This window comes from Mytilus edulis, unplaced genomic scaffold (genome assembly GCF_963676685.1).
Source record: "Mytilus edulis unplaced genomic scaffold, xbMytEdul2.2 SCAFFOLD_193, whole genome shotgun sequence".
Taxonomy (NCBI): Eukaryota; Metazoa; Mollusca; class Bivalvia; order Mytilida; family Mytilidae; genus Mytilus; species Mytilus edulis.
Window position 1 is genome coordinate 40526 of NW_027268747.1, and position 11593 is coordinate 52118.

General features: G+C 32.2%; 1 protein-coding gene across 2 annotated transcripts; it reads right to left on the bottom strand.

Annotated features, from left to right (window-relative positions):
• Window positions 1-219: 219 nt before the first annotated feature.
• LOC139508539 (uncharacterized) lies at window positions 220-5034 on the bottom strand. 2 transcript variants are annotated; one of them, XM_071295964.1, is made up of 3 exons: window positions 4878-5034; window positions 1731-1982; window positions 220-749 (listed from the first exon to the last, which is right to left on the bottom strand). In XM_071295964.1, exons 2-3 carry the CDS (start codon window positions 1902-1904, stop codon window positions 462-464), a joined length of 462 nt encoding a protein of 153 aa, XP_071152065.1. In that variant the 5' UTR covers window positions 1905-1982; window positions 4878-5034; the 3' UTR covers window positions 220-461. The 2 variants fall into 2 exon arrangements, with proteins under 2 accessions (XP_071152065.1, XP_071152066.1); XM_071295965.1 differs by having other exon boundaries at window positions 4866-5029.
• Between the last annotated feature and the right edge of the window lie 6559 nt (window positions 5035-11593).

Sequence of the window (11593 nt, forward strand, 5' to 3'; positions counted from 1 at the left end):
AAAACATAAAGGTTATTCCTGATTAATTTTTTGAATTATTTTATAATTAAAGGCGTTAAGAAACCTTTGGTGACTCCACAGTTTAAATGTCTATCGTAGGTACGTCGTGAACAGTGATCGTTACAGACAAACGTTCATGTAAATTGTCCCAGTCAATGGATGAATTTAATGTGTCAATCAATGACCACAGCCACACTGTTTTGAATTTCATTCTATTACTGGTAATATAAATATTATTTCAAGATGAATGAAAAAAACAACAGAAACTTGGTACAATCAATACATAAGAATATGACTACATGCTATCTATTCCTGAATTATCTCAGTCACCAACGAGCTTGAATGAACTTTAAAGCTGAGTCATCATATTCATGGTCAACACTCAAATATTGTTTTAGTCATTTTTTCCAATTATACAAGTTATAATTTGTTAATCTCTAAAAATAGGTTAAATCTCAGGTTCAAGATTCCACACTGGAATGAAGTATAGAGTATTCTAATGTAAAGTCATATTCATATTTAGACGGGTCGTAGCGTCTTTGATTTGGCATACCCATGTGACCTACTCCCCACATAAGTTGAAGTTTAGGATTGACAGAGAATGGTACATCCTGTAGAGCATTGGCTGAGTAATCATTGTTAGTGTTATCACCACTTTGTTGGTAGACATCACTTGTACATTGTCTATTGTTCGGAGTAACCTCCCTTGATAAAGCTGAGCTGTAGTCTGGTAAAGCTTGGTTGTCTACCTGTAAAATAATAATAATCTGTGAAAATAATGGCATTTTACATACATGTATGCATTTCATAGACAGAAATACATGTACCTATTATTTTCAGTTGGAAAAGAAATTGAGAATTTAATTTTTATTAAATCTTAGTATTTATTATCTCAATGTAAATGTGGGTACTCTAAAACAGGCACTTTGTGTATTTTATTTTTTATATGTTGGTTTTTTGTTTGGTTCATGTCGATCTGATAAGTTTTCACGAGAATAAATGTATATAATATTTATTATATTAAGATATAAATTTCTAAATATACATGTATACACTGATTTATATCAGTTGCAATTCTAATGAAACTAAAATCACCAACATAACATAAATTTAAGGCATGTGGTACAATGTATGTCACTATATATACAGTCTGGAAAATGACTCAAATGAGTGATTTCTCAAATTTTGTCCAGAAATGTTGCAAGTAAGAGTAGTCTTTCTTTAATATTGAGGATCACATATTTCAGTAGTACAATAAATCACCAGACTAAGCGATATATTATTAATAACCTTGTTTAGGTTTTTTGCTACTTTGACATGTTATATGAGTGATTCAAAAATCACTTGTTTCAGTAATTCTCCCGATTGATATATATACATACTTCCTAAATTTGTCTAGAAAACCAATTCTTTAATTTTAGTTTGTCAAAAATTGTTAAATCTGGAGCCTGTATTCCTAGTCTTTAACTCTTTCTTATTTCCACATGCACAACTGTTTTTTTTTCAGTATTAGCAAAAATATTATAATATATATACATTTGTACATGATATATGAGTACATTTTGTAAGTAAGGAAAACATAATCTAACAGCAGTGCAACACAACCTTACCTTTATTAAAAGAGATTGGATTAACAATTTAAACTGATTATTTTTTTCTCTCAAAAAGCAAGTTTATATAGATCTATGTAAAGACAGGAATACACATGATCCTATATAAGTTTAGCTTACCTCCATGTAGTTGGGTGGTCTATCTATGTTTGAATTAAATTCACTAGAAACAATTGTAGTCTTTTCACTTTTAGTTTGTCCAACAACTAAAAAGCCATCTTCTTCCTGGTCACTGTTACGACTTAATGGCCTTTGTTCCTCTCTTTGCATAAATGGTTTAATCCATGAAAGCATTTTAACATATTAAAGATTCTTCTATAGTTTAAGTGTTTATATAGACCACATGTACATGTATTCAAGCATGTGCTACTCCTGAAATTAGACAAACATAAAGATTAATCAAAATTGTTCTAAAGTTATCGTTATTGACAGAATACATAATTTTTACCCTCGTTTTTTTTTTTTTTTTTTAGAATTTAATGATTTTTTTTTACAAAATGCTTTGTTTCAGACAGTCTTGTACAAATGTTGTACAAAGCTAGGTGTTGAGGTTCCTGCAGACCATTGATACTTATTGGTACCTATCTTTAATAAGGCACTGACCAATCATCAGGCCTTGGTGACCATGGTTTTAATTTTATTAAACCTTCAACATTTTTTTCCAGTGGCGGATGCAGGAATTTTCGAAAGGGGGGGTGCTAGCCCAGGGCAAAGGGGGGGTGCAAAACATATGTCCCGATTCAAATGCATTGATCGGCCAAAATAAAGGGGGGGTGCGCACCCCCGGAACCCCCCCTCTGGATCCGCCACTGTTTTTCTATATAGGCAAAACAAATCTGTTCCATAACATTTGTAGGCAGTGACAGGAAGAATTTCTTCTAAAACTCAAAATGCTTTATGTTAATAATATTTATATTTCCTTTGTTTTTAAATGAAAACAATCTGTTTTTCCTTTCCTGTTTGTAACAATTATCTTTCTTTCATTTTGTCTTCTGAAAAGTAAGTTTTAAAAATGTCTTTCTGTCAATAAAAAAAATTGTATTTTACTTGGCGTGAATCAGGATGATCAGGCCATTTTCTTAAAATGTTTTCTTTTAAAGATTTTCACATCTTTTATCCAGACTTTATATATAATTTATGCTACATGTATGTACAATGTACATGTATAATGTATAAATAATAAAATTATAAAAATATTAAATTCAAAACGGAAAGTCCCTAATCAAATGGCAAATTCAAATGATAAAACACATTAAAAGAATGGACAACTGTCATATTCCTGACTTGGTACAGGCATTTTCAAATGTAGAAAATGGTGGATTGAACCTGGTTTTACAGCACTAAATCTCTCACTTGCATGACAGTCGCATCAAATTCTATTTTATTTACAACGATGTGTGAACAAAACAGACATACACAGTGGCGTAGCTAGGCTATTTTCAAGTGTACGCCCAAACCTCAGAAAGGGGTTTGAGGGCCAAATTTGGTCTAGGATGAAGCATACACTTGTAGTGGGTTCGAGGGGTTGAAGCCTTCTCAAGCTAAGGTATTATGGAGAATGAGATACCATTTCTGTCATTAAAAACTCATCAATAGCAACATACTTTAGGGTCTAACTTGTTTATCTTTATTGTTTAATTCATTCACTGTGTTGATTTGGAATCTAATGGTCATTGGTTTAACAGAAAATGTCTAAACCAGTTACTTTGAAATGTGTATAAAAGGAGCCACACTTTATCAAAACCCCTTGTTTGTGCAAATTTCGTTTTCGTCCACGGAATCCTGGGTCTTGCCTCGGATTACTTGCGCGAAAAGAGAATCCATTTATAAGTCCATTACAGGTTTTAAAAAATCAAACATTTTCTTCGGATATTTTTTTTTTATCTTGAATATCAACTTCTACCCAAGTGTAATGACAATTTCTGAAGGTTTTCAAATTTATTGTGGAAAAAATGATAATCCCAGACCAAAAAGATAAGTCTGTCAACTAAAAAATGAAAAAAAAAAAAAAAAATTTTTTTACTTCAGACATTAATCATAAAAAAGCTTCTGCCAAAGATTCATTAAATTCGGTGAAGGTTTGACATGAAGTAATTAATGTGTAACAAACTATAACATGTATAACCCCAGACTGTATCTATTTGTTAACTTCAAAGAGAAATTCCTTTAACATGTTTAAATCAGTAAAATACGGGAAATTAAAAATATTATTTCATCATTATGCTTTGGATATTCTAAGTCTTTTGATCACAAAAAGCTTCTGTCCAACTTTCGTAACATTTCATGAGGGTTCATGACGACGCCAACGAAATCTATGATGGATATGTCTTGCTTTCGCAACATAAATTTCGCAGACTCAATAAAAATGCAAACGACATATCGAATCTCAGCAGATATATAATAATAATGAAATGCTTAAATTAAAAGGAAAGCAAGTAGAATTTACAGTAGATTCAGACTTTTGAACAAATAAATAACTCGGTACCATTTGAGTGAAAAATAATTGTCGTCACTTTTATTCGCAATTAAAAGGTACTGAAGAAAGATTTACAAGGTTGATGTGATTTTAACCATTTCTTTTTAATTTATTTAGATAATAATATCTTTTTATTACCAAAATTCAAGTGTACACCCGGGCGCTTTGACATAAACGTAGCTACGCGCCTGATACATGTAATAGGTAAATACATTTTTACATATTTATTTTAATTTAATGATTTAGGTAAGTTACCTAGGTCACTTAGTGTTAAAAATTATAAAACATTTTATTGGTTTTCTCGTTTAAATTGTTTTACATTGTCATTTGCGGGGCTTTTTATAGCTAACTATGCGGTATGAGCTTTGCTCATTGTTGAAGGCCATATACAGTGACTTATAGTTGTTAATTTATGGGTCATTGTGTTCCTTGTGGAGAGTTGTCTCATTTGCAATCATGCCACATCTTTTTTTTTATAATCATACATTTATCTCCTTTGTCTTCATGTTATCTATAAAATATTTGTCATTGTCAGTGTACAAGCTTTTAATGATCTGGTGATGTGTGTATGTGAGTAGGTGCCGAAGCGACTAGAATTCCAAGTATACTTCTGACCATAGAGAAATTGTAACAATTTTAATCATGTTGATTTCCTTCTGATTTCATTCAATATGTTTATTTGTTAAATCTTGACTAGAAAAAAGTTATGACTTATGTTCCCACTTCCAGTCTGGCTTCTTACAGTCTTCTGAGTTATGTTTTGAACAATTCTTACGTACTTTTGTCTTTACCTGTGATCGTTTCAATATATTTATTTCTTCCACCACACGTTTGTAAACTAGTCTTACAAATAATCTAAGCAATACTCATTTTACTGACGTAGCATAAGTTGTTTTCGATGACAAACTTGATAAAAATAAATGTCGAGATCAAACAAGTGCTTGGATTGTAGAATGAAAACAAGTCCCGGACTTGCAATAACTAATAACCAGCCATCAGTAACAACAGCGCACCATAACCGGTCTCACTAATTAGCGACAACAAGAATTTTATCGACAACAAGCGTCAACAAGCGACAACAAGAATTATTTTAGCGACAACAAGCGACAAGAAACTCTTTAGCGACAAGAAAACATTTTTTTTTTAATTAAAATAAATTATTGCAATAAATATTAAAAGAATATGCAAAAGAAAATAATTTTAGCGACAAGAAAGTTAAAATTGATAGAAAAAAATGAAACATTATTTACATAATATTTTATCATCTATTATGAATAACAGCCAGTATAACGTTTAATTATTGTATTATGAGATTACTTTTCCTTGTGTTTTAGAACATATTATTTATCTTATAATTTGTTTTTTAAAACTCTTTTCTTGCAATATATATTAAGCTCGCAAAATGAATTATTTGTGCATCATTGTCCTGAAAATATTGACACAAATTGTGAAATACAAAGAACTGAAATCAAACAGAAGGAAAAGAAAATTGAAATGTGAATGTTTTCATCTTTTTATTTGTTTATTGCCTCATTAAACGATATTTATCATGTTTATGCATATTGATTGAAGATGAAAGGAAATTAATGACAATCGTGAGTTTTCAACAGGTGTTCATTATTTACAATGATTGTATATTCTGGCGCGTGTAATTGTATAGTCTGACGCGTGTACAAAGTTGAAGGTGTTAATTGGATGTTATTGTAGCAATAAAACAGGGGACACGCGCGTCGTTAATCTCATTTGATGTTCCACATTGTGTGTACTGTTATTCCCTTAGGGTGCAGCCACATCTAATGTTGTTCCTATCATGGAAGTAATATTTAGAAGGAATAACAACGACTAATTAGCATGTATTTATAGCATGCTGAGCTCTGTACTAAAGTCATACAATTTCATCCAATTATAGTCTCAGCGATAAGACCCCTTTGGTTACTATCTGCGTTACCGCGGTTGTAAAATGGCATCTGGAATTTCTTATCAGTCACGTGGTTTTATCGAGTCCGGTAATTTTAAAGTACCTGTGTGAAATCCGAGGTTTATTAATAAGAAGGTGGCGCTGTATCATATAAAACCTCTGCCTTCAGATGAAGTCGTATGATGTAAAAAACTTGAAAAACGGACGAGAATTGTTCAAACTACAGCAGTTTAACATGGAAAATTGTATTTAATTTAGCATATTTTTGCTTTTTACCTTTTGTTTTAAACTGTTCTAAAAGTATTTTCCGGTTAAAAGCGGATCCCGAGTTAAACAGATAAATACCGTTGAATCGATCAGGTTTCACATGATGTTAAACAAAATAGTGTAGGCAAATGTAGGCATAGATTTTTTTACTGTTGAAATGTGCAAAGTTAATCGAGATTGAATAAAAGAATATTTACTTTCAAGTATTCTAAATTTATGTATATGTCATAAATGTCATTGATTGCATTATTGAAACTGGACAACTAAAATGGGGATAATATTTTCGTAAATATATATTATTGTGGAATGCTTGTATTAATAAAATTAGCTATACAGCAAAAATTATAACAAACCGACGAAATGGGCTTGAATCTATCTGTCTTACGGTAAATTCATTTTTACACAAATTAGTTTATGTATCAAGACCTTAAATTGAAGGATAGAACCGTTTAGAATTGTGAATATTTTAATTGACTATAAATACAAGAAGGATTTAGATTTTTCGTATTAAATAAAGGGGGTCCAAATGTATTTTTTTTTACAATCATCTTCTTAACTTACGGAAATGTTTTCTTAACTGTCTGTAAATATTAAAATTGAAATGACACAATCTTGTTCTATGTGATAGCTGTCGGTTTAAACTATTATGATCAAACTAACCATAAAAAAGGCAAAAATTGGACTAAAATAAAAATTGAACGAATGACTCTTTCGGCAGCGTACATCAACGGAATGTAACGAAATGATTTTTATGGGGGGGGGGGGGCTAGGATGAAATTTGAAAAAAATAGGCAGGACAGGAGTTTTGAGTAAAAAAAAAAGGCAGGATGAGACACTTGCAAAAAAAAAAAAACAGGACGACAATTTAGGTAAAAGAAAAGTCAGGATAAACTAAAAAAAAAAAGGCAGGACCAATCAGAGTGAAAAATAAAAAGGCAGGACAGAGATTACAGCTAAAAAAAATGCAGGACAAAATTTTTCATCCTAGCCCCCCCCCCCCCCCCCCCCCCCCAAATAAAAATCAAATGGTAGCTCCCTAATGTTAAAGTCCTCAAAAACTATTTAAAAATAAATAAGATTTTATACTTGACTTTTACATAATTATACATGTAAACGATTTATAAAAAGAAAATGGGGGTTCATGGGCAAAATTTTCTAAGGCATTCAAATGGATAAAACCAGAGGATTTCGAAAATCTGACAAAACTTTCAAAGCATGACAAGCAAGTTTACATTCTTATATATATGTCTCTGTATATACATATTATTGTTTAATCTTATTTTTGATACGGGTATATTGCCGGAAGCCTGGCTTATTGGTAATGTGATACCAATATTTAAGAACAAGGGGTGTAAATTAGATCCCAAAAAATATAGACCGATAACTTTATTGTCGTGCTTTGGGGAAATATTAACATCTATTCTTATTCTTAATGACAGGTTGGGGGTTTTCGTTGATGAATTGAATATATCAAATGCGAATCAAGCCGGCTTCCGACATGGTTACTCTACAACAGATGATATTTTTTTTTATTTATATATGAACTTTTTGAACTTCTCAGTGTTAAAAAGAAAAACTTTTTTGTGCTTTTGTAGATTTTGAAAAGGCGTTTGATTTTGTACACTGTAATTCTTTATTATATAAACTCCTTTTGAATAATGTAAAATGAAAGTTTCTTAGAGTTGTTAAAAATATGTATGATGATGTTAAATCACGTATTGTCCATAAAATAATTTATCTGACATGTTTGCTAGTGAAATTGGTGTTAGACAAGGGGACAATCTTTCTCCTCTGATATTCTCTCTATATATATTATTTGAACGATTTACAGCAGTATTTAGAAAATGTTAACATAAGTGGTGTACAATCTGTAACATCAGTTATTGAAAGTGTTATGCCGATGATACTATTTTACTTGCTGAATCAAGTTCAGATTTATAGTTACTTTTAAATAATTTTTCACAGTATTGTAATAATTGGAAATTAAGGATCAATGTTAGCAAAACCAAAGTGATGTTTTTTACAAGAGGAAGAATATCCAATAATTTGAAATTTTGTTTTGTTTTGAAAATGAAGAAATATATAGAGATCATAGTTGAACATTATAAATACCTTGGTGTTATTTTCTCTAGAAATGCATCTTTTTTCGAAACTAGGAAATATTTACGATACCAAGCAACTAAAGCTATGTATAGTGTTACCAAGAAGAGCAGATTGAACCACTTATCGATTGAATGACAACTAGATATGTTTGATAAAGCTGTTGTACCCATTCTTCTATACGGGGCTGAAATTTGGGGATACGAAAATTTTGATATACTTGAGCGAGGGCATTTGAAATTCTGTAGGCACATTTTAAAACTTAAAAGCTCGACTCCAAATTTTATGATTTATAGAGAACTTGGGATCAAGATACCCTATTTCTTTATATGCTAAACTTCGAATGATCAACTTTTGGTGTCGCCTTCTTGATAATACCATGGAAGTAATATTTAAAAGGAATAACATCGACTAATTATCATTTATTAACGGCCTGCAGAGCCCTGTACTAAAGTCATATGATTTTATCCAATTATAGTCTCAGCGGTAAGACCCCTTTGGTTACTATCTGTGATACCGCGGTTGTAAAATATGACATCTGGAATTTATTATCAGTCACGTGATTTTATCGAGTCCGGTAATTATAAAGTACCTGTGTGAAATCCGAGGTTTATTAACAAGAAGGTGGCGCTGTATCATATAAAACCTGTACCTTCAGAAATAAGTCGTATACACATTCATTCCAGTCACGTCTCAGTCATTACAGCTGAACGGACGTGCTAGGCCAGCTCTCCTTTACCCGCTATCTTCGATGAGGGTTTACAGTTAGATGAACAACGACATACTACTTAAGATGACAGAAACCAATCCATGCCGTACAGATAGACGTAGTAGTTGGCGTACCCGCGTTAACATGCACTCCAAAACCATTGTATCATGGGGAGTGTTATGCCGATTAACGTCCGAGAGCTGTATCCTAGGCTGTTGGGTGATTCTCAGATCCGGACATCCTGGCATTTACATTTTTCAGGGGGTGATGCCAACAGGATTCCTCTAGATTTTTCATCTATTTGAAGGTGATCACTGATTATTTATATTGCGGATTATTTTTTAACCAGAGTTTATAGTACGTTAAAAATCAAAAGGGAGATATTATATAGTGTCTTTAACAATATTAAAAGAGTAAAATTACTATTTTCAACTGGTAACGATATATATCAATTAAATTAATTTGCATTAAAGTCTATGGAAAATCTAGAGGATTCTTATCCGCATCACCTCTCAACATTGTTTACATAACACAAATGCTAATCATTGATTGGTCAGTTACATGTTGTGATGTCGCTGTAGATCTGAGAATACGACCTTCATTTCACTGCCTCACGGCTTTGGTCCTGATAACGCTTCCTGTCATCTTTAGAACTACGTCCACCATTCATCTACCAGTACTCACTTATCGAGGTTAGCGGGCTGTCAAGCTGACCAAACTGGCCCTGAAAGCAGCCGTTGTGAAGAAGTAAAATCCAAAATAGTAAACAAACCAAAATCAACTCACCAAAACCAAGATGGCGGCCTCCATTCGGCGTCCTTACTACCTGTTCCTGACCCACGGCAGAAATTATTCAAACGCTCATCAATCGCCTTCGGGCACCGAGCCGACCGTGCGAGGGCTGTATAGCCAGTCAAGGTCGTTAAACACTTCCATTTGTTTGTAAGTCGTATGATGTAAAAAACTTGAAAAACGGCCGAGAATTGTTCAAACTACAGCAGTTTAGCATGGAAAATTGTATATAATTTAGCATATTTTTGCTTTTTATCGTTTGTTTTAAACTGTTTTAAAAGTATTTTCCGGTTAAAAGCGGATCCCGAGTTAAACAGTTAAATACCGATGAATCAATCAGGTTTCACATGATGTTGAACAAAATAATGTAGGCAAATCTAGACATAATTTTTTTTACTGTTGAAATGTGCAAAGTTTATCGAGATTGAAAAAAGGGTAGCTACTTTCAAGTATTAAATTTATGTATATGTCATAAATGTCATTACATTATTGAAACTGGACAACTAAAAAGTGGATAAAATTTTCGTAATTATATATAATTTTTTTACAAATGTTTATTGTGGAATGCACATTAATATAACAAGCTACAGCAAAATTATAACAAACCGACGAAATGGGCTCTGTCTTACGGCAAATTCACTTTTACACACATTTGTTTATGTATCAAGAACTTAAATTGAAGGATAGAACCGTTAAGAATTGTGAATATTTTAATTGACTAATACACGAAAGACTTAGATTTTTCGTATTTAATAAAGGGGGTCCAAACGTATTTTTTTTAACAATCATCTTCTTAACTTACGGAAATGTTTTTTTAACTGTCTGTAAATATTAAAATTGAAAATGACCCAGCCTTGTTCTCCAATTTCGTATGTGATAGCTGTCGGTTTAAACTATTAAGATCAAACTAACCAAAAATAGGAAAAAAATGGACTAAAATAAAAATTGAACGAATGACTCTATTCGGCAGGGTACATCAACGGAATGTAACGAATGGACTATTCGGGTTACTTCGCACGTATATACGACAAAAACTTGTCTGTTCGTAATTCTCCGTGAACACGAAAATGACCGATAAGTGTCAGTGATTTGATCGATCACATGCAGAGAATCAACTTCCATGTCAGATATTGAACCAATTAACGAGTTATCGAAAGATGGGCGGTAACGCAGATGAAACCTTTGAAGTGACGACGATGTTATTCCTTTCAATATTACTTCCATGATAATACCAAGGAGGTTATAATAGATAATGTAACCTCCTTGATAATACCATGGAAGTAATATTTAGAAGGAATAACAACGACTAATTAGCATGTATTTATAGCATGCTGAGCTCTGTACTAAAGTCATACGATTTTATCCAATTATAGTCTCAGCGGTAAGACCCCTTTGGTTACTATCTGCGTTACCGCGGTTGTAAACTGGCATCTTGAATTTCTTATCAGTCACGTGGTTTTATCGAGTCCGTTAATTATAAAGTACCTGTGTGACATCCGCGGTTAATTAATAAGAAGGTGGCGCTGTATCATATAAAACATCTACCTTCCAAAAGAAGTCGTATGACGTAAAAATCTTGAAAAACGGATGAAAATTGTTCAAACTACAGCAGTTTAACATGGAAAATTGTATTTAATTTAGCTTATTTTTGCTTTTTACCGTTTGTTTTAAACTGTTCTAAAAGTATTTTCCGGTTAAAAGCGGATCCCGAGTTAAACAGG

Coding starts and splice junctions, on each gene's coding strand:
- LOC139508539 (XM_071295964.1), bottom strand. CDS start 1,904: ATGCTTTCATGGATTAAACCATTTATGCAAAGAGAGGAACAAAGGCCA. Junction 750..1,730: donor GACCACCCAACTACATGGAG/GTAAGCTAAACT, acceptor ATTATTTTACAG/GTAGACAACCAAGCTTTACC.